Source organism: Neomonachus schauinslandi, chromosome 10 (assembly GCF_002201575.2).
Source record: "Neomonachus schauinslandi chromosome 10, ASM220157v2, whole genome shotgun sequence".
Taxonomy (NCBI): domain Eukaryota; kingdom Metazoa; phylum Chordata; class Mammalia; order Carnivora; family Phocidae; genus Neomonachus; species Neomonachus schauinslandi.
The window spans coordinates 137,612,593-137,632,581 of record NC_058412.1 but is presented as its reverse complement, the minus strand read 5'-3'; the positions used below and the strand labels follow the sequence as shown (position 1 = coordinate 137,632,581).

Genomic DNA, 19,989 nt, shown 5'->3' with positions numbered 1-19,989 from the left:
TCGGCCCCCCAGCCGCACACGCCCCTCGTCCCTGGGAGATCCTGGAGGCATCCTCAGGCGGGCTCTCTTGGACCCCACAGAGGCCGGGCAGCAGACTCTCAGATCTCATTTGCCAGGGGTGGGTCCAAGCAGGGATTTTCTTGTTTCGTTTTATTCTGGGTAAATTAGTGTCAGTGACGGTCTTGTGCCTGAGGGGCTTTGGGGAATGGTGTTGGGCCTGGGCCTGCTTGAAGGGGATGCATGCCCCACGGCGAGGGCACCCTTTGCCCCCAAGAGTCCGACATCTGGCTTCCTGTGGTCCTGGGAAGTCCTGGGCAAGCATTTGCAGGGGCCCAGTGATGCGGCCAGAGTCCTGCTGGTCACCGGTAGTTGGTGAGGGCCCCGGAGCAGCGTCCAGACCAGGGGCTCCGGGCCCTTGTCCAGGCTCTCCCCGACCTCCTGTGGGTCCCCCTCTATGCACAGCCCCTTGGGACACCTCTCTAAAGCACAGACGTGGTAGCCACGGTGAGGGGTCCCCGAGGACAGCTCAGCCAGGCTGACCCCGGGGCCCTCTGGAGTGTGGTCCCTGGGGCTGGGGCCCCTGAGAAATGGCATGGGGGGGGGGACCAGCACAGCCGAGGAGACCTGAGGGCGCCAGCCTGGGGTACTTGGTCATCCTCCGCAAGGCGGCCCCAACAGTATCCCTGTGCCCCTGGGGGTGGCATGGGGGTGGCATGGGGGTGGGCAGGTGCTGCCCCCGGGCTCTCCCTGATTCTTTGGAGCCCTTAGGCCCTGAGTGCCAGGGAAGGGGGGGTAAGGACGATATTCATAGAGGACAAGGCCCAGGAGGCTAAGGAATCTGGACCCCCTATTGATGGCCAAAATCCCACCTGCCCTGACCCCCTTACTTCAGGGGTGCCGCATGGCAGGTGGGAGCTGGCCCTGGAGCCCACCTCCCTGCCTGCGAGGTGCCCGGGGCAGGAGAGGGGCGCGGATGGTGACCAAGCATCTGATGGGCCTTGTTGCTGTCAGGCCCGACCGCTGGTCCCCCTCGGCAGCGATGCTGGGTGCACGAGAACCAGGGCAGCAGCCGCACCCTCGCCCTCCCCTGGGACATCTGTGACACTGGACCCCAACTGGGGCCCGGCCAGTCCTCGCATCCAGGAGAGGGATGCAGAGACCCCAGTGTCTACGTCCGGGCATTCTCGCTGCTCCAGCCCCCAGGGCCCCACTGTGACCTGCACCGGCCTCCCGGGGCGCCATCTGGGGCGGCCATCCCCACGTGGCGTGGGAGGCACCAGGCCCCCGCGGCGGGGCCGGACGCGGATTTCAGATGTAAGCGCCTCAGTCCTGACGTAAGCGGGTCCAGATGCACCGTGGCGGCGCGGAGGGTCCCTGGCGCTGGGCCCAGCGTGGATGTTCTTTTCTGGGTCGGGAGAGACCACGGGGCTATGGCACGGAGACTCTCGCCTGTCCCTTTCTTGTTTTCAGTTTTTGTTGTGCTTTTTTAAGACTCAAACACCATGTCAGAAAATCCACACGCGAACACTCAGCGCCATGTTCCCATCACACCAGATGAGCCACCATCGCTGTCTTATCGTATTTGCCTCCAGGGTTTTGTTTTTTCCATCGAGGCAACATTTCCTTGTGACAAAGTGCACGATCGTCTGCCGTCCTATCAGTGAGTCTGATGGATGAGACACCAGGGACCCAGGACTCTGTTGCGCACAAGGGACGCTGCGGTCCCCGGAAAGCCCACCCGGCCCGTTCTGGTGGTAAGGGGGAGGCCTGCGGTGTGGGGCCCTCCCACCACCCTCCAGCCGGGGCGGCATCGCTGAGATCCATCGTGGTCTTGGGTCCGCCCGTGAACTTGTAACAGTAGCTGCCGAGCGGCTTCATAAACGAGAGCAGGCTGGCTTCTGGGTCACCTTCCACAGTCTTTGCTCCCAGTCCCCAGGGCCCTGGCTCAGCAGCCGTGAGCGCTGTGCGGTCTTTGTGTGGAGCATATTCTCATTTCCCGTTGTGTTAACCGTGTTTTTACGATCAGCATCTTGTGATGTCAGCACATCTTGGGGGCCTTACAGGCCTGGGGAGGGACAGCCCCCAGGGCAGCGGGGTCCCAGGAGTGACCGGCATCTGCCTAGAGTGCGCCAGGCGTGTGCCCCCCGTCCTGCCTGTGGCCGGGCCCCACCACCCGCGTGCCCAGCTCTCCCGCTCCCCGAGCCACTATCCCCTGCCTCACTCACCCGCGGCCAGGTGCTGGGGCGGCCCCGCGCTCCAAACCAGCCGGTCCTGAGCCCTTCGCCCCACCCTGCCTTGGAAGCCCCAGTAAGGCCGTGGCCTGGGCCTTCCCCTCACCCTGCCTTGTGGCCCTGGGGGGCCCACGTGGAAATGAAGTCATAGATCCTCCTTTCAACGGCACGGGCCTCTCCATGGCCTCACCTCGTCACCTGTATGGGTGGAGACGGGCACGGAGGGCTGTTGTCATGCTGCTCGGTCACGGGAGCTGGCCGGCGCCCGGGTTCCCGAACTCACCGCGCACCTCTGCTTTCCCTCCACAAGTGTGTTCAGGTCCAGCTGTTCCCCACCCTCAGCAACCCCCAGGCCAGCAGGCCACGGCCCGTGGAGTTCTGCCTGCACGTGGCCACGCTGGCCATGGCCCACGGCGGCAGGCCTGGTGCTTCCATGGAGACCTCGTGGCCCACAAAGCAGGAGCTGCTTCCCGCCTGAGCCCTCACAGGACAGGTTCGTGATCCCGGGGTGCATTTCTACCGCAGTAACCGCTTACCTGGACGACGGTCCCGGGCTCCGGTCTTTCTAGGCTAGAGTTTTCCCTTTCAGTCCGAATAAAAATGCCAAGTTGGGGGGCACCGCACAACACCGGGATGATGGCGGGGGCCCCTCCTCGACATCCTGCTGGCGCGTCCGGACATCTGCCTGCCGCATGGGCGCACCGACCAAGGCCATAGCTTGACCGGCTTTCCCTCAGACCGGCCGTGCCGCAGCCCCGCCCCCGGCCATCTGCCGGTCTTGCCCGTTCTTGGATTTCGCAGAGAGGGGAGCACACGCTGCTGCTCACACCAGCTTCCTTTCCTCAGCTGTGTCCACGCTCCGTGCATTTGCTACATGCAGCCCCAGGCAGTGGGCTCCGGCCGTTCCGCAGGATTCCGTGGCAGCCACACCAGCCTTCATCGACCCACCCCCTGCCGCTGGGCGCCTGGGCTGTCTCCAGTCTGAGGCTGTTAGGCGTAATCCCACTGTGAACATCTCGGGGCACGTTTTGGTGCATCTGTGCATTTCTGTCGGTCGTACCGCCAGGAGCGATTGCCCCGGGGTGGGACGTGCGTGCCCGCACTGTGTGAACTGCGGCCGACGGCTCGCGGTTGCGTCCCTTTGCTCCCCGCCCCCGCCGCAGTGAGGCTTCTCGTCTGCGCCGGTCCCGCGAGGACGCAGCCGCGTCTCACCCTCATTGAGCTGTCACCGGCACTTCTGCAGCTCGGTAGCGAGGCCGGGTTCTTACCATATGCTCCTCGCCTGCTGCGTAGATCGTGCTCTTGTCCTTTAGCCAGCTTCCCAGGGCTCAGTGTGGGCTTCTGATTCAGTCCCACTGCAGACGGTTTGATTTTACATTCGTGACGCTTTGGGGCCCAGCGTGTGGTTGATCGCGGCCCACGTTCCACATACGCTTGACAGGGAGGTGCGGCTTGCCGTGGGGAATGTTCTAGAAATGCCGGCCAGGTCAGGTCAGGGGAGAGGTCTGGCTGGGCGCTGCAGACGGCTGGCCTTCTGTCTACTTTCCGTCCCGATTCCTGAGCGGCTGTGGGTGTCACCGAGGACCACTGTGGCTTTGTCGGCTTCTGCTCTCTCTGTCACGTCCGGGGCCACTGTCCTCCTGCCGAACGGGCCCGTTTACCCTTACGTAACTCCCCCCTTTGTCTCGGGCGGTGTTCTGGGTTTCGAAGTCTACCTTTCCTGACAACTACATAGCCGCTCAGCTTCCTTTTGGGGGTGTTTCCACCTTTAACCACTAACCTGACTCATATCAGTGTTTACGACGTGGACGACATGTGGATACCACCCAGGTCAATAGACGGAGCATTTCCATCACCCCAGGACACCCCTCTGCTCCCCAGGGAACCACCGCCCCAACTGCCACCGCTAGAGAGGCTTCACGTGTTCTAGAACCTCGTGGAAATGGAAGACACTCCTTTGCGGATGGCCGTTCCTCCACAGTTTGTACGAGATCGCTCGTGGCCATGAATGCACCGCCATGTCTTTATTCACTGATGGACATTTGGGACGTTCCTGGTTGGCGCTGTGATGGATGATGCTGCTTCGCACACTCACACACGAGTCTTTGTGTGGACGTGTTTTCATTTCTTTGGGGCAAATACCTAGAATTTCGGGGCCGCAGGAGACTGGTGCTTCTGTCTTCGTAAGGAGCTGAGAAACTGCCCGGCCGTGCACCCTGTACCCCTGCAGCCACCCTCAGCGACCCCTGGGTGTGGGTCACGCGGCAGCGGTGACGAGCCGTCCAGGGCAGCCCGCACTTCGGTTCACTTCCCTGAAGACCCGCGGCATTGAGCGCCATGCTGGGGGCTCCCTGGCCAACCGTGTGTCTCGCTCAGTGAAGTGTTGAAGTATTTTCTCATTACATACCGCTTTCTTCCAACGAGTTGTTAGTATTTCTTCCCATCTGTGACTATGTTTTTCATTTTAACGGTGTGTTGAAGAAAAGCTTTTAATTTCGATGAGGTGCGATTTATTACTGTTCCCTTCTATGGTTATTGTTTATGGATCCTTTCTAAGAAATCTGCTTATCCTGAGGTTGTATGTACGTATGTATTTCCTTCCAGAAAGTTTGGTTTTAGCTTTTATGTTTCAGTTTACATTTTTAAAGATTTTATTTATTTGCGAGAGAGGGAGGGAGAGTGAGCATGAGAGAGAGAGAGAGAGCAAGAGAGAGAGAGAGAGCAAGAGAGAGAGACACAAGCATGAAGGAGAGGCAGAGGGAGAAGCAGGCTTCCCGTGGAGCAGGGAGCCCGAAGCGGGACTCGATCCTGGGACCTGAGATCATGACCTGAGCTGAAGGCAGACGCTTCACTGACTGAGCCCCCCAGGCGCCCCTATGTTTCAGTTTATAACATTTTTTAAATTAGTTTTTGTGCATGGTGTGAGATGAGGGTGGGGGTCAATGCCTTTGCCTCAAACCTCCAGTTGTCTCTGCACCATTTGTAGAAAACTCCATCCTTCCACATCGAAATGCCGAGCACAGCTGCCTCTCACCTTCTCTTGGCCTTGGTGGTTCTTGGTCCAATCCTGGCTTCTCTGTCCCGGCTAGAAACAGAAAGCTGGGTCTTGCCTTTCCACGCAATCTGGAGAGCTCATCTTTTGACGAGTTAAACTCACTTATATTTACTGTAATTTCTGCTACATTGGGATATGTTTAAGCTGTTTCTCTTTTCTGTTTACATGTTCTGTCCCCTCCCATAAAAGAAAACTTGACCTAGTTGGCTAATCTTGAAGGTTTTACGTTCTAATTTTTTCCTCCTGGTGGCTGCTCCCAACTTAAGACCAAGGTTTGCATGTTTTAAGAATTTAATAAATTGATATCATGCCGCCCACTGCCAAATAAAGCAAGCGCTTTGGTTGCCTTCAGGAACCTGCCCTCCCACACACCAGCCACTGTGGAAGGATCTAGAATTGTAGTGATTTGTCCGTGTGGAGGGCTTCATTATTCAGTCAGTAGCAAATTTCATTGCCTTTCAGTGACTATAGGGTTTCCTGTGTATTGGGTCTAATTTCTGGTTATTCTCCCCTTTCTGCAGAAGCCCCCCAGCTGGATTGCCAAAGAGAATCTTGTTTCCCCTTCTGAGATTTGTGGACTCAGAATATGTTTTTACCACATTGACTTCAGTGATAATTCCACTGGATGTAAAATTTGAGTACTTTTTCTTCAACACTTCGGGTCATTATGCTCCTGTCTTCTAACACAGAGCTGACTCCTAAGGAATATTTCTATTATCTTTGTCGTGTTTTGCATTAAAGAATCTAAGGGTGTATTTTTTTTTTTTTTGAGAGGGGAGGGAAGGGTCAGAGGGAGAAGGAGAGGACCCCATGATCCCAGGACTCTGGGATCATGACCTGAGCCGAAGGCAGACGCTTAACGACTGAGCCACCCAGGCGCCCCTCTAAGGGTGTACTCTAAAAATCGATCCCATTTGGTTCTCTAAGCCTTTCAGTGTAAGGTCTCAGATCTTCTCTAATTTTAAAAACGAAGTATTTCAACACTCTGCAGTCCTCATTCACTCACCGCCCCTTTCCTCTTGGACCCCCGCCATGTGGATGTCGACACTCACATTCTCTCTTTTTCATCCCGTTTTGAGCCCCGGGGAGACGTCTTCCGGCTGGTCCTGTAACCGCCCCGCCTGCCTTACTCTTGCTTCTCCTTTTGTGTCCTCCACGCTGGGCTGCCGATGGTCTTTTCTTCATTCTTGTTAATTCTGGCTTCGTGTCGTTGCTGTGCATCCTTCCCTTTTTGACGGTGTTGTGATTTTTAGGTCAATGGCGGACGGGACATGCGTCCATGCTGGTCTGGTGGAGGCTGTCTGCCCAGGTCAGGCTCTGCTCCCCTGAAGCCTTGCTTTCCCGTTGCACTGTCTCCCAGACCGGTGGTGGCTGCCTGTGGACGCGGGTGCGGTGGGTGTACGTTCGGGCACACACGTGTGTACGTGTCTGCGAGTGCGTGCGTGGGAATGTGAGTGTGTGCAGAGGGTTTGGGTGCTGCTGTGGCCTCATGTGGACACGTGCCGTCAGCCACGGGCTGAGGTCGGGAGGGCGGGCGGCAGGCTTGCTGTCTCTCCAGCCCGCCGAGCCGGGTCGGAGGTGGCAGGCAGGGCCGTGGCAGATTGGGCTGCGCAGGGCGGGGAGCCGATGCCCAGTCCTGCTGGGCTCTCATGCTGGATGGCAACTCCCTCCCCTGCCTCCCCAACCGAACAATCCGGGGCGGGCGCCTCCTGTCTGCCCCCGCCGACGGTGCCCCCCGGGCCAAGCCTGGCCTGCCTTCACACCCAGAGAACCAGCCCCGAGGCTTCCCCCCTTCTGAGACAGCGGCCCCCACACTTCTGTCCCCATGAGCCCCGGACTCGTCACCTCCTCTGCCCTTGGCTGCCAGGGGGCACCTGGAACCTGCTCGCCCACCCCAGACTTCTCACCCCAGGGCTCAGCCTCCGCCAGCAGCCCGCCCCGAGCTCCACCTGCCCTCACCATCTCCGTCTCAGAGGACAACGGACGAGGTCCCTGAGGTCTTACCCACAGATCGTGCAAAGCAGACACCAGGTCCCATCAGTCCCCTGCTCAGAAGCCCCGGTGGCCTGCTCCTAAGTCCAAGTCCAGACCCCATACCCCCGTGCTGCCCGAGGTCTGGTGGGGCTGACCCTGCCCCTGGCCCTAGGCTCAGCTTTCTCTGTCCTCGCCGCTCCAGCTTCTGCAGCCTCCTGCCGTCTCTGGGCGGTACCGTGGTCCTGGCCTCCCACGAGCGGTGGCCCTGCTACAGCCTTCTCCTGCCTGCCACGCCCCTCTTTGTTTCTGTCTCTGCTCAAATGTCACCTCGGAAGGCTTTGTTGGCCTCCGCATCTAAAGGAGGCCCACCCCAAATTCCTCCTAGTCTGGAACATGATGTGGTGTCGACAGGCCATAGCAGATGCGGCCCCAGACCTGCAGCTGGTGAGGTTTCTAGGTGAGTGAGTGTGGGGCACGGCCAGGGGCTGGTTACAGCACCAGCTGCGCTGTCCAGGCTGCTGGGCGGGAGCAGGGGGGGCCCTGGCAGTGACAAGGCAGGGGGCCGGCCAGTCAGGGTCCCCACAGGGCCCAAGCACGTGGGAGGGGAGCCGGACGTTATGACATTAGAGAGGGGGCTGCTACTAGGGAGGTGGGGAGCCCCCTGAGACTGCCCAAACCCAACGCCTGGCTGGGCCCAGGAGGTCAGTGTTTGAGGGGGGGCTGGGCACCGCGTTCAAAGCACCCCCCCCCCACCAGTAGCTCAGAGTGCAGCTGAGAAACCACGTCCTGGGCACAGAGTCACGTGGTAACAGGGCGACGGCAGGGTGGGGGTCCTCGAAGCCATGGGAGGATGGTAGCTTCTCTCTGAGGGCCAGGGGTGGAGAGCCTTGGACTCCACTTGGCAGGGATGGACTCTGGGCCCTGGGGACACCCCTCCCTGTAGTGAGCAACCCCCTGCCTTGGTGAGCATGCTGCAGTTTATCCGAGCGTAGAAAACAGTACAAAAGAAAGGCTCCCCACCGCCCTCCTTCCGCTCCCAGGTCCCTCCCGCACTCGCTCCTCCTGCCGGCACAGCCGCTCTCGGTGCCCAGAGTCCGGGGAGGGGTGCAGGGTCACTGTGGGCAGCACGGGAACCGTCCTGGCAGGAGAGAAGGGTGGGCAGGTCTGAGCCAGACCACAGCAGCCCAGCCCGCCTGGCACCGTGGACCCGAGCCCCCCGGGTCTCAGTGTGTCCAGCAGAGCCATGAGCCTGCAGCAGGCTTCTCCTCCTCAGGGCGCTGCTCCCACATGCCTCCTGCCCTGGTCCCTTTACCCAGCCGGGTCAGGTGCCCGCGGTGGTGTGCCCCGGTCTCCCCTCCTGACATGCTCGCCCCGGCCGGTGTCTCCCTGGGCTCTCCTGGCTTCCCCACATCTGCCCACAGGCTTGTGAGGTTCCCCCAAGGCCCATGAACCCCCCCATTCCTTCATCCCAACCAGCCAGGAGGCCCTGCTCCTCAGCGCCCGCACTCTCTGTCCATGCTGCACCCCCACTTCGCAGCTGCCCCTCGGGGCTCCCCTCCCCACAGGTGGGGGCTCACCTATCCTTCCTGGGGGTCCCGGAGGCTTGCTTCCTTTAGGCTGAGGGCTGCCCATGTGACTGAGGGCTCTGGGCTCGCCTGAGCAGGAGGGCATGGTCGAATGAAGAGGTGCGGAAAGCAATGCTTTCCTTTCCCTTCTCAGGGACCCTGTTCTGACTGACGGGAAGGTGGGTGCCCGAGCCCCAAACAGACACCAGTTGTTGGCTCTGCCGCCAAGTCGGGGAGGCTCGGTGGGGGGGTCCTCATGACAGCCTTGTCAAACCTCAAAGGCCATGTCTGGGGAACTGTGATGGGCCATGGTGGGCAGGGGTTCCCACGAGTGAGGCCCGCTCCCCTAACCCAGTGCACAGCCTGGGGGTGAGGCAGGACCCCTCCCTGCCCACAGCACAGTGCCCCAGCCCCACCCCCCTCCTTTCTCCCCGATCCAGGCCCATGAGCTCTGTCTCCCCTAATCAGCCTCCCATCCATCTTACCACCTGAGCCGTGACCAGCACTGCAGCCCCCATCAGATGGAGGGACCAGGACAAGGTCATCAGACCAAGCCTCCTGGGGCATCGGGCATGCGAGCATGCGGGGAGGAGGATGGGGGAGGGGACGGCAGGACAGCAAAGGACCCTAATCCTGGGCATCCTGGGAGAGTGAGGAAGGGGCCCCTTTGAGGACCCCAGGAAGCCAGGCAGTGTCCAGTCCTGCCTAAGTGACCTCTGTGTGGGCTTGGGGGCCCGGGGAGGGTGGGGAGCCCAGTAGCTGGAGAGGAGCTGCAGGGCCCCTAGACCCTCCCCACAGGGCCAGTACCTCTGTTCGCAGGGCGGGGGCCAACATCTCCCCCTTCTCCAGGGAGCCAGGCCTCACTGAGTGTGCCGGGGTGCCTGGGGGCCTCCCAGACGGGCCTGGGGGACCTGGCGCTCTCACGGAGAAAGGAGTGGAACTTCAGCACATGACCTGGGGGTTGGGGTGGAGGGGGCATCAGCAGGGTGGGGCACGGGGCACAGGGGCCCCCATGTGCCTCCCCCCCTTACTCCATGGTGCCTGGCCAAGGAGAATGGCCGGGCCAGCCTGGGACTGCTAGTGGCGAGGGGCCCAGGCTGCTGTGAGCACAGAGGCTGCACGGGGGGCACGGGAGGCTCTGGGGTCCTCACGAGGAAGCTATACCACTCACTCTGGATGGCAGACTCGCAGGCCTGGCTCAGGAGCTGGTAGATGGTGGCCAGGGACTGTGGCTCGCCCTGCAGGGGAGGGTGGGCCATGTGGCCACGTTCCATGAGCAGCGGCACGAGGGCCGGTGCCTCCCCCATGCTCCCCAGGAAGTGCCCGGACCCCAGACAGGGGCCTACTCACCTTCTCTCCTCGCTCCCCTTTGGGTCCTGGCAGCCCCTGCAATGGAGGAAAAGGGGAAAAGCAGGTCAGGACAGAGAAGTAAACCGACAGCAGAGGAGACGTGCCTGGACCCCATCCTGGCTCCCCTCCGGGCCAGGCCCGGGGTCAGCTCCCCTCTGGGCAGGTGAGGGCCACGTGCCAGGCCTGGGGTTGGGGTCGGCATCTCCTGACTCTGCTCCCGGTGGGGGCGGGGGTCCCACCCATCTGGCAGGAGGCAGATCAGGCAAGGCAGAGCCTGATCCTAGGGAGCTGGCTGCAGGGAGTCCCCAGTGGACAAAGGGTCTGCCACTAGCAAGCCAGCCAGCCGGGGAGGCAGAAGCCCGCCAGGCCTGTACGGAGTGTGTCCCCGCCCCTGGGCCTGCCTTCCTCCCCGTCCCCCGCTGGAGCCCCCTCCTTCGCTTGTCGGCCCAGGTCTGCCCCCACACCCTGGAGCCCACAGCCCCACCGTCTGTGCCCCACCTGTCCTGGGTCTGGGGTCTGGCAGGGGCAGCTCCGGGCTCCCTCTGCTCTGGTGAGCCCCAAACCCAAGCTTTTTACGGGCCTGGCTTTACAAAGTGGCCTGATCGGTCGGGAGGGAGGAATTTGCTCACGTTTGCTCCCTGCCTCCCCACTCCTGGGGAGCTGGTAGGTGGGAAGGGCACTTACTGTGGGCCCCACGGCCCCTGGGGGTCCTCTCTCCCCACCGGTGCCCCTGGCCCCCGCTGTGCCCTGGAAGCCCTGCAGAGGTGTGGAGGGGCGGTTGGCTGCAGGCCCTGGACAACGAGGCCCCTCCTCCCTCCCACCCTGGCTCCCTGTGGTCTGGGTCCCTGTGGCCTTGGACCCACACCAGATCCTTCACCCCTCCCAGCCTCCTGCAGGCTGCGCCTTATCGCCCACTTCGGGGCCGGTCCGGGCCCCGTATGCAGGGCAGAGCCCTGCCCGCCCCACCCCTCAGCTCTGATTCTTCACTAAAACACCCCCCACGCCCGGCTCTGTTCCAGCCATCCTGAGTGTGACCACGGTCCTCCCCCCAGCCCCCGGCCCCGGGCCCCTGGCGGCCTCTTGCGGGACAGGCACCCGGCCGAGGCCACCTTGGGTGCCCCCACTCAGAGCAGCATGGGCCCGGTTGGATGGGGAGGGCAGGTGCTTCTGAGTGAGGCAGCCGAGAGGGAGAAGGGGGCCCAGGTCACGTCCTGTAGCCAGCCTCATCCCTCCACCCTCCCGGGCAGACCCGGCAGCCCGGGCACTTTGCCGCCACGTGGATCTCGCACAGGGGTGCCTGGGGCTGTCCAACCTGCCCAGGGGAGGCTGGAAAGACCCTCCCACAGTGTGCGACAAGCCTCTGGGCACAGGGCACTCGCACGCTCAGCGGAGCTCTGCAGGCTTCCAGCCCAGGAGGAGAGGCCTCCCCGGGTCACCTCCTCTAGCTGTGGCCTGTGTTGTGTTCAGCCCTGAGGAGGTGGTGCCTACCCTCGGGCCCGGAGGACCAGGCAGGCCAGCGCTCCCCTCCAGGCCTCGCATTCCCTGAGGGCAAAGGAAGGGGCAAGCTGGGGCGGGGAGGGGGCCCGGCACCCCTACACGCCCTCCCGTGGATGCCCACGTGGCCGCCACGAGCAGACAGGCAGTGACCCGTCCCTGTGAACCTGTGCGGCACTCTGAGAGCCCATGAGGCCAGCCCAGCTCAGGGCCCGCCTCCCCGCCCCGGGCAGTGACAACACCCCCCCCCCCCCACTGGCCAGGCCACCGCCCCCTCAGCCTCTGTCCAAGACCCTCCCGTGGCAGGCTTCTCTCCCACCTTTGGTCCCTGGAGGCCGACCTTCCCGGGGGCTCCCTGGTGACCGGGATGGCCCTAGAAGGGAACAGAGACGGCTGGCCAGGCTGAGGCCAAGGTCTGAAGCAGAGGAGACCCATGTCCCCAGCCCACGCCCTCCCTGCCCACGTGCCCTGAGTGGAGTCTGATCCCACTACCTGTAAGCCCGGGAGCCCATGGTCCCCTTTCTCTCCTTTGACCCCTGGCGGACCCTGGAGAGGAAAGAGACTCAGCGGCTAGTCTGTCCCAGAGGACGGGGGAGGGGCAGCATGGAGGAGAGGGAGGGGAGGCAGCACCTACCACAGGTCCCTGCATGGTTCGGCCCTGGGTCCCTGGCGACCCCTGCTGACCTCCGGGACCCTCAGGCCCCATCTGTCCAGGTGGCCCAGGCTCCCCCTGCAGATGCAGGTGGGGGAGGAGCTGAGAGGGCCTGAGGGGCCCTCCAGCAGCCCCTCCCTCGGTCCTGTCCTCAGTGGCCCTCCTGGCCCTCCGGCTGACTTTGGTACCAGACCAGGGCTTGTGCAGAGACGTCTTCACCCTCCCTGCCCACCCCGGGAGGGGTCCTGCTGAGACCCTCTCTACTGCCGGGAACAGACCGCGGCCGCGGCTCCAGGTCACGGAGCCCGGGCCTGCTCTCCCTTCCCGACCCGGAGGCGTGCAGAAACCACCATGGCAGAGCCGACCCAGGCAGGCCAGTCACAGACTCAGCCTCGCTGGAGCTTTCTCCCAAATCTCTAAGGGACAGGGGACACCCGCTATTTCCACCGCTTGGGATTGGGGGGGGGGATGAGAGAATGCCTTCAGGCAATCTTTGTGAATTGAGCATATCAATGTACCGAACTCTGTAAAGAAAACTGCAGACATTCTCATGTGTGAATATCAGTGAGCAAATCCTCAGTAGGACGTCGGCAGACAGAGCCCAGCCGCACATCACGTGGGTGGGAGGTACCCAGTTTATGCAAGAGAGCAGTTCAAGATTCAGGAAGACACTAAGGTCATTCACCAAACTAACAGATCCAGGAAGAAAAATTATTTGGCTGTGTCCAAAGCAGCAAATCTTACTTAATATCCACACTTGAGTTTTTAAATCTAAGAGCACACGGACATGGCGATCGCACAGCCCAACGCATCCATCTCTGCTCCCAAGCCTGCTCCGCACAAACACTGGTGTGGCAAACGTGGTCACAACTCACATGTGTGGCTGATTTCCATAAAGTATACTGCGCTCCCAAGAATTAGTAAGAAAAGTACCCAGGGGAAAGCGTTCAAAGGACATTTGTCCAACAAGAAAATTCCAGCAACTTCCACAGGGTGTTGGAGCTGCTTTAGGAGAAAAGCCAGTTAAGACGGTGTCAACACAGTTCACCTGTCAGAGTGCTTATGGTCAGAGACGAGATGAGATTTGCAATTTCTGGGGTGGGGTGGGAAGCTGGCCGCTCCCTGGGGAGGGCACCTTGCTTCTAGTTGTGGGGCTCACTCCTGCATTCTAATGAAAGGTAGGGTCCAGCCCCATGGGACTCCCCCCTACTCACCCTGGGCCCTGGGAAGCCCTGCTCTCCTGGGGCTCCGATCCTTCCAGGGAGGCCCTGCAAGGGCACGGTCAGGGCTCAGCGCCGTCCACCCGAGGGCCCCACAGCATTGCCCTGGACTGCAGTCCCCAAGTTTCGGTGGAGAAGGGGAAGGGTCTTTCGGGGCAAGAGAATCCTAGCCCATCCTTCCCTCCCACAACCTCTTGGTAGAGCAGACTCCTGTTCCGGCAGATCCTGGTTCAAATCCTGGCCCCTGTCTGGCGTGGACCACCGAGCATTCCCACTGCAGGCCCCGCCCCATGGGGGGGGTCCAGGGCCTGGAGAGCCACCTCCCAGGCCCCACAGCGAGTACCCAGGACAGAGGCCACCCACGTGGCTGACTCGCCACACCCACTGGCCACCCCCAGCACAGGGCCGCACTCCCACCGGGATATTGGGGATATGCTGGATCCCCAGACAGGGGTCACCCCAGGGGAGGAGAGGATGGACTCACCGGAGGTCCTTGGGGCCCCGGGGGCCCAGGGGTCTGCGAAGAACAGGTGCAGGCGGAAGCGGAAGGGAAGGCAGGGCAGGTCTCTCCATCCTTCTGGGGGAAAGGAGACCCCACTCATTAAGTGGCCCCCTAGCTGTTCTCATCTGACCTAGAGCTCCGAGTAGCCACAGACAGCTGGGTTCCAGGACGCCTGGGAGGCTGAGAATGAGGGGCAAGGACCCCACCCTGGGTGCCACCCCCCAGGCTGCCCCGCCCAGGCTGTCTCCCAGTCCCTCTGGAGCGTGGCCAAGCCCGGTGTGGGTACAGCGTGAGGAACCCTGCCCACACCCATAGGGTGCGGAGGCCGCCCGAGTCTCTGGCAGTCCCTCTGGCTTCGCCGGATGAGCGCCTTCCTGGCCCGCTGCGTACACCCCAGCTGTGCCCACAGAAAAAGGCTGTGGCCACCCCTGCCGCTGGGACTTCCTGACACGCTCCAGCCTGCCTGGCCCCCAGGGCCTCCGGGACACTTGCATCCGGCTGCCCAGGGCTCCGGCTCTGGCCCAGAGGCCACCTCCTCCAGGAAGCCTGTCTTGATCTCTGCCAGCACCGTGATGGTGGACATGCTGTCCGCCCCCAGACTCTGGGACCCGCGGCAGGCGCTAGGCCACGCACCGCCGCAGGGAGCTCGCAGCACACGTCTTCCTCTGCCCAGGACTCGCTGCACACGATCTGCAGCATCTGCAGCTGGAACTATGACACAGAGCAGGGTCGGCCAGACGAGGCTGTGGTTCTGTGGCCCCCTCCGGCCCAGCCCAGCGGGACCAGGTCCGTGCTCACTGTGGCTGAGCTGCTCCGGGGGCCCCGGGCCTTGGCCAACCTCCCCAGCATCACGAAGCCCGCGGCAGGCGGGCTGCCCGCCTCCCCGATGGGCCTCTCGGCCACCTTCCGGCAGTCCACGTAGAGTCTGACCCTGGAGCGGCCCACAGCCACGTGCACCTGCCGGACACCAGAAAGGTTCCCCTGCAGCCCCAGCGAGGGTGGGCACCTGCCTGTGCCCACAAGGCCAGGCCACCAGCGGGGCCCAGCACCTGGGGGTCAGGATCCTAACTCCACCCCAGGTCTCACGAGGCCTCAGTTTCCCCTTTATAGAGTAGACCAAATCACACCTGTTGCAGACCCCTCCCAGGGATTTGTGGGACCCAGGAAGGGCTGGATGCTCTTTGACCCAAATGAAGACCTCTGTCTAGAGGGGACCGTGGGGCAGAGGCTCGGACAGGCCAACGTGACTTTCAAGGAAAATGGGGGGGAGCGGGGGTGGGGCTGGGAGAGCCGGTGTATGACGGGCAGCCGGGTGTGATGGGTTGGGAGGTAGGCACGTCTTGCGGGTCCTGTGTGTGTGGGGGGGTCTGCTCCAGAACTTGGGGAGCGGGGGCAGGTCTCGAGGGGCGCACTTCAGTCTTTCAGGAACCTTCCAGGACCTTGTGGAAGCTTCCAAAGAATATCCTCCTCACTTCGGGCAGGTCAAAGGTGACCTCTTGCAAGGTGGCCCTGGGGTCATGGTTGAAGTAGGTCAGAGACTTCCTGCCAGCTGCAGGGGAGGGGTGGGAGCACGTGAGACCCCCAGAGCAGAACAGGGTGGCCCCACGGTCGGGCAGCATGCAAATGCACCCCAAGCCTCAGGGGCCCGAGCTGTGGACGCCTCTCGCTGAGCCTGGGGCGTCCCCGGCCTGGCCCGGACGCAGACCTCCTCAGGACCCACGGACCTGGGCCCACCACCCTCCCTGTGGACTGACCGTCCAGCAGGACCCCCAGGACGGGCTGGAAGTCCTCAGCCGTCATCTGCCACAACGCGAAGCTCTCACGGGGGGTCTCGGGCAACACACGCAGCAGGAAGACCACCGTGTACTCTGGTGGGGGGGCAGCCAGCTGGAGGCCACTGTTGGAGCACAGGTGGGGGGCGACTGCAGGCCTGGGACGGGGTGGGGTCCCGCCATCCCCCAGAACCACGGGACTGCAGGGCGGGGGTCCACCACCAAGCTGGGCCTCTCCTGCCTCCGTTCCCCAGCAGTAACACTGGGTATGTGAGGGACAGAAGCGCCCCCAGGCTGGTGCGGGTTCAGCGAGACATGCTCTGTGGCTGGGACCGAAGGCCACCCCACCACAGCCTGTGTTCACGACACTCCTGGGCAGGGTCCTCCAAGACCCCATCCTCCAGGGGCTCTGCGGGGGCGGAAGGGGGCAGGTCATGGGGGCCTGGCAGGAGGGTCTCTGGGCCTGTGTCCTGGGGTCAGGAGCCCACAAGCCCACAGGCAGCTCTGCCCTCGGGAGTTGCTCCCACAGACCCGAGCTTGCTGGAGTGCTCAGAGTGGGCAGGCGGGGAGTCTGTGCCAGTGCCCACTGGGGCATGTTGAAGGGTGGGAAGGTCAGGGAACAGGGTGTTAGGTCACCAAACAACAGTGTTCCTAAAGGCCTACAGCCTCGCTCTTTGCCCTTCATTTGCTCTTAGGATAACCAAGAGCCCCAAAGACCCAGACCTGTCCATTCCTGTGGTTCTCTAAGCAAACTGACCCCAGGGCCTTGGCACGGGCTGCTCCTTCTTCCTCAGTGCCCTTCCCTTTCCCTATTGTCTCCCTGGTGGCCCTTACTTGTCTGCCACTTCCCTGGGGAGCCTTTCTGATCCCAACACAGGGAGGGACCCCTCTGCTCTTAGCAACCCAGAACCCCTCTTGTGGCAGCTACCACGATGGGGGGACACTTGTGCTGGGTGGCCTCGCCTGGGGTGGCTGATCACATCCGGAGTGGGGGCCACACCAGCAGAACCGTCGACAGCGAGGGCCTGGGAAAGTCTGCGCTTGCAGAAAAGGGACACGCACGGCAGAGCCGCCATCGTGTGGCCGCCATCCAGGGAGGGTAGACCTCGGGGCCCCAGACGCTCAGAGCAGCCCGCCCCGATAAAGAACCCCAGATTCAAGCTTGGCCGGGAGGAAGGGGCCACGGAGAAAGAGACCGGCTTCAGCCACCCACATGCACAGGGAGACCCGTCACCACCTGTTACGTTAACATAGGAGCAGGTTGGGCTGGGCGGGAGGAAGAGGACGGTGAAGGAGCTGTGAGCTCAGACGGGAGGATGGCGGCGGGCAGAGCGGCACCTGCCGTAGCCACACCCACCACACCCGCCATGCCCATGCTGGGCAGAAAGGCCTGAATCGTAGCAGCGCGCGGGGAGTGCTGTGCAGTGATCCGCTTCGTACTTTTCAAACTCCCAGCACAAAGCATGTGACCGTGCTGATAACGTGCAGCGTCTTAACTCAAGGAAGGATTATGCGTATCACAGCTCCCATTTGATTCAGGATCTCTCCACAAACAAGGCCGGGCGCTTGTGAGCTGCTGGGAGCCCCCAGCCTTGCTCACGGCGGGTCACGGGGTGGTGCCTGCGGAGCACTCGGCTGCTTGCAGATTTGCCTGACCCACGCCCACCGGGACGCGGGAGTTCTCAAGGGACACAAGCTTCTATGCAGAAGTCTGCAAGTCTGATCAATGCTGGGGCCACGTGGGAAAAGGACCTGCACGTGGCCTTGCTCCACCCATGCAAGATTTATTCATCTATAAAACCCCACCTGCTCGGGGGAGTCCCTGGTCGGCTCTGGGGGCTTGAACCTGCCACAGCCCCCCCCAGGGGGGGCTCGGGGGACGTCATAGGGAGGATGTGGCCACCCACCCCTGCTCTGCAGCTTCCCCTCTGGGGCCCAGTCCACCCCCGGCCCCCCACCTGGCCCGGCGGGTCAGCTGAGCGTCCTTGAAGAGCGTGAAGGTCCTGGCACAGCTGAACGCTGCACGCTCCATGGCAACACCACGGATGGAAGCGTACTCCTTCTCCACCAGGCCGAAGGCCGCCATGAGGTCGAAGCCTGCGTGGCCACGGCAGCAACGAAGTCAGAGACTCGAGGTGAGGGAGGGAGGCAGGGGCAGGAGCAGAGAGGAGCCACACAGGACGCGCGCAGACGGGAAGACGGTGACCATGAAGACTACTGACGGACGCACACTCAGAACCTGCAGGTGGGTGGGAGTCGGGCGCCCGGGGCCCCCCACAGCACTCCAGGGGGTGACCCCACCACACCCGGTAGTGGCCAGGGTGCCCAGCAGCCGGCCACTGCACCCGCCCCGACTCAGTGGGCTCAAGGCGTTTGCATCTCCTCTGACGTTAGGGGCACCGCCCCCGCTCCGGGCAGATCTCCCACTCACAGGTCAGCCCCATGTCGGGGAGCATCCCCATGTGACCTCCGGCCCTGGCCCCTCACCCAGCTCCCGGTTAGCAGAGAGCCTGCAGGAAGCCGTACAGGACCCAGGGCCCCAGCCTCGTCTCCGCATGGCCATGTCCCAGCTGTGACCGCGACAGAGACGTGAGAATAGAGGCCCGGCCAGCCTCATGGGGAACCCCCTACGAAGGTGAGAGTCCTGCCTGACCGCCTCTACCGACCCCGTGACGCTGGTGCCCTGTCACTGCCCCTTCATGGCGGGTGGGGGTCCCAGGCCGCCTTCCCCGGGAGGACGCGACAGGAGGAGGAGGAGGGACAGGTGGGGGATGGGGAGGGAGCTCAGCTGTCACACGGTGGGGGGCCTACCTGGGAGGGGGCCATCGGGGCTGAGGGCGGGGCACGCTGCTGGGAGGCAAAGGGAGTCCGGGTCAGTGGCGAGGGTCCTCGCCTCCACCTGGGGCCCCTCATGGCCAGGTGCCCTGCCCTCAAGTCTACGGTGCCTTGGAGCCACGTCCCCATCCACACACGCTTGCTGGTCTCCAGGCTTGTGGTCCCCACACCTCAGGGACGGGATGGGGAAGGGACAGGGATGGTGTCCTGCTCCCCCGGGGACAGTGCCTGGGCCAGGGGTGCTCCCATTGGGTGCTGCACCCCAACACTGGCCACCCAACGTGTCCCAGGTGGCAAGGCCAGGGAGATGCGTGGCTGTGGGGACACGCTAACCTGGGGCGTGTGCTGACCTGGCCTGGCCATGCAGGCTTACTCCATGGCCAGGTGCACAGGAGGTGCTCTGAAGCTGTCCATGGGCTGGTGAAGGCACCACGGAGGAGGGAGGCCCCCGTCCCCAGGGGTATTCAAGCCAAAAACTAGATGACCCCGTGGAGGGACACAGAGGGAAGCTGGAGTGGCCGAGCTGAATGGCCTCTGAGGGTCCTCTGCTCTGAGTGTCTGTGATTTTCCAAGAAAACCAGCATACAGCCACAGACAGAATCAGCAGGATCCTCTCTGCTGGGCCCTGGCCTGTGGGTGGCAGTCTCCCAGGGACCATGGATGTCCTGTCCATGAGCTTGGTGCATCGAGGGAGGCCAGCCTGGGCCTCCCTAAGTAGTCTCCCTGTGACCCTTGCCTGCCCTGTCTGTGATCTGCATTCGGCTGGTCCAGGATTCCCACCGGGCTGGACGTCTGCCCTGACCTCCTGGATGCAAATATAGAATTATGAGCCCATTCCGCAGCTCTGAGCCCCTGCAGGCAAGGCTCCAGCCAGAAGCCCCCAGCCGCACCAACCTGCACCCGTTTTATTGGACTAATATGGTCTTAACCCTGGGTTTAGTGGTTGCACTGCTCAATGGGGAAGGTTTCAGTGAAAACCCCAATCTCCTTCTGCTAGCTCCGCAGGGCTGGGCCATGTGCCGAGCATGACAGACAGCACATCCTGCTGGCAGGACCCCAGCTGAATAGGCCCCCAAGGTTCTAGGCTTCCGGGTGCCTGGCTCAGTCTGGGGTCCGGCTGGGGCCTGGATGGATGTGAGGGTCTGGCTGGGGTCTGGCTTGGTGTGAGGGTCTGGGGTCCAGCTGGGGTCTGGCTGGATGTGAGGGTCTGGGGGTCCAGCTGAGGTCTGCCTGGGAGTAAGGGTCTGGGGGTCCAGGTGGGGTCTGGATGGGAGTGAGAGTCTGGGGTCTGGCTGGGGGTCCAGCTGGGGTCTGGCTGGGAATGAGGGTCTGGGGTCTG

At 62.7% G+C, this 19,989-nt stretch overlaps 1 protein-coding gene across 1 annotated transcript in view; it reads right to left on the bottom strand.

The window, feature by feature from the left end:
- Positions 1-9,852: 9,852 nt before the first annotated feature.
- COL20A1 (collagen type XX alpha 1 chain) overlaps positions 9,853-19,989 on the bottom strand; it is a 24,659-nt gene continuing 14,522 nt past the window's right edge. Inside the window, exons 19-33 of the mRNA XM_021677828.1 lie at positions 18,627-18,662; positions 17,774-17,912; positions 15,798-15,940; positions 15,483-15,592; positions 14,842-15,000; positions 14,677-14,754; positions 14,026-14,118; positions 13,536-13,589; positions 12,162-12,215; positions 11,989-12,042; positions 11,664-11,717; positions 10,860-10,931; positions 10,176-10,211; positions 9,997-10,063; positions 9,853-9,866 (exon numbers count right to left, since the gene is read on the bottom strand). Of these exons, the coding sequence (XP_021533503.1) occupies positions 9,853-9,866; positions 9,997-10,063; positions 10,176-10,211; positions 10,860-10,931; positions 11,664-11,717; positions 11,989-12,042; positions 12,162-12,215; positions 13,536-13,589; positions 14,026-14,118; positions 14,677-14,754; positions 14,842-15,000; positions 15,483-15,592; positions 15,798-15,940; positions 17,774-17,912; positions 18,627-18,662 (1,163 nt within the window). The remainder of the gene's footprint in view (positions 9,867-9,996; positions 10,064-10,175; positions 10,212-10,859; positions 10,932-11,663; positions 11,718-11,988; positions 12,043-12,161; positions 12,216-13,535; positions 13,590-14,025; positions 14,119-14,676; positions 14,755-14,841; positions 15,001-15,482; positions 15,593-15,797; positions 15,941-17,773; positions 17,913-18,626; positions 18,663-19,989) is intronic.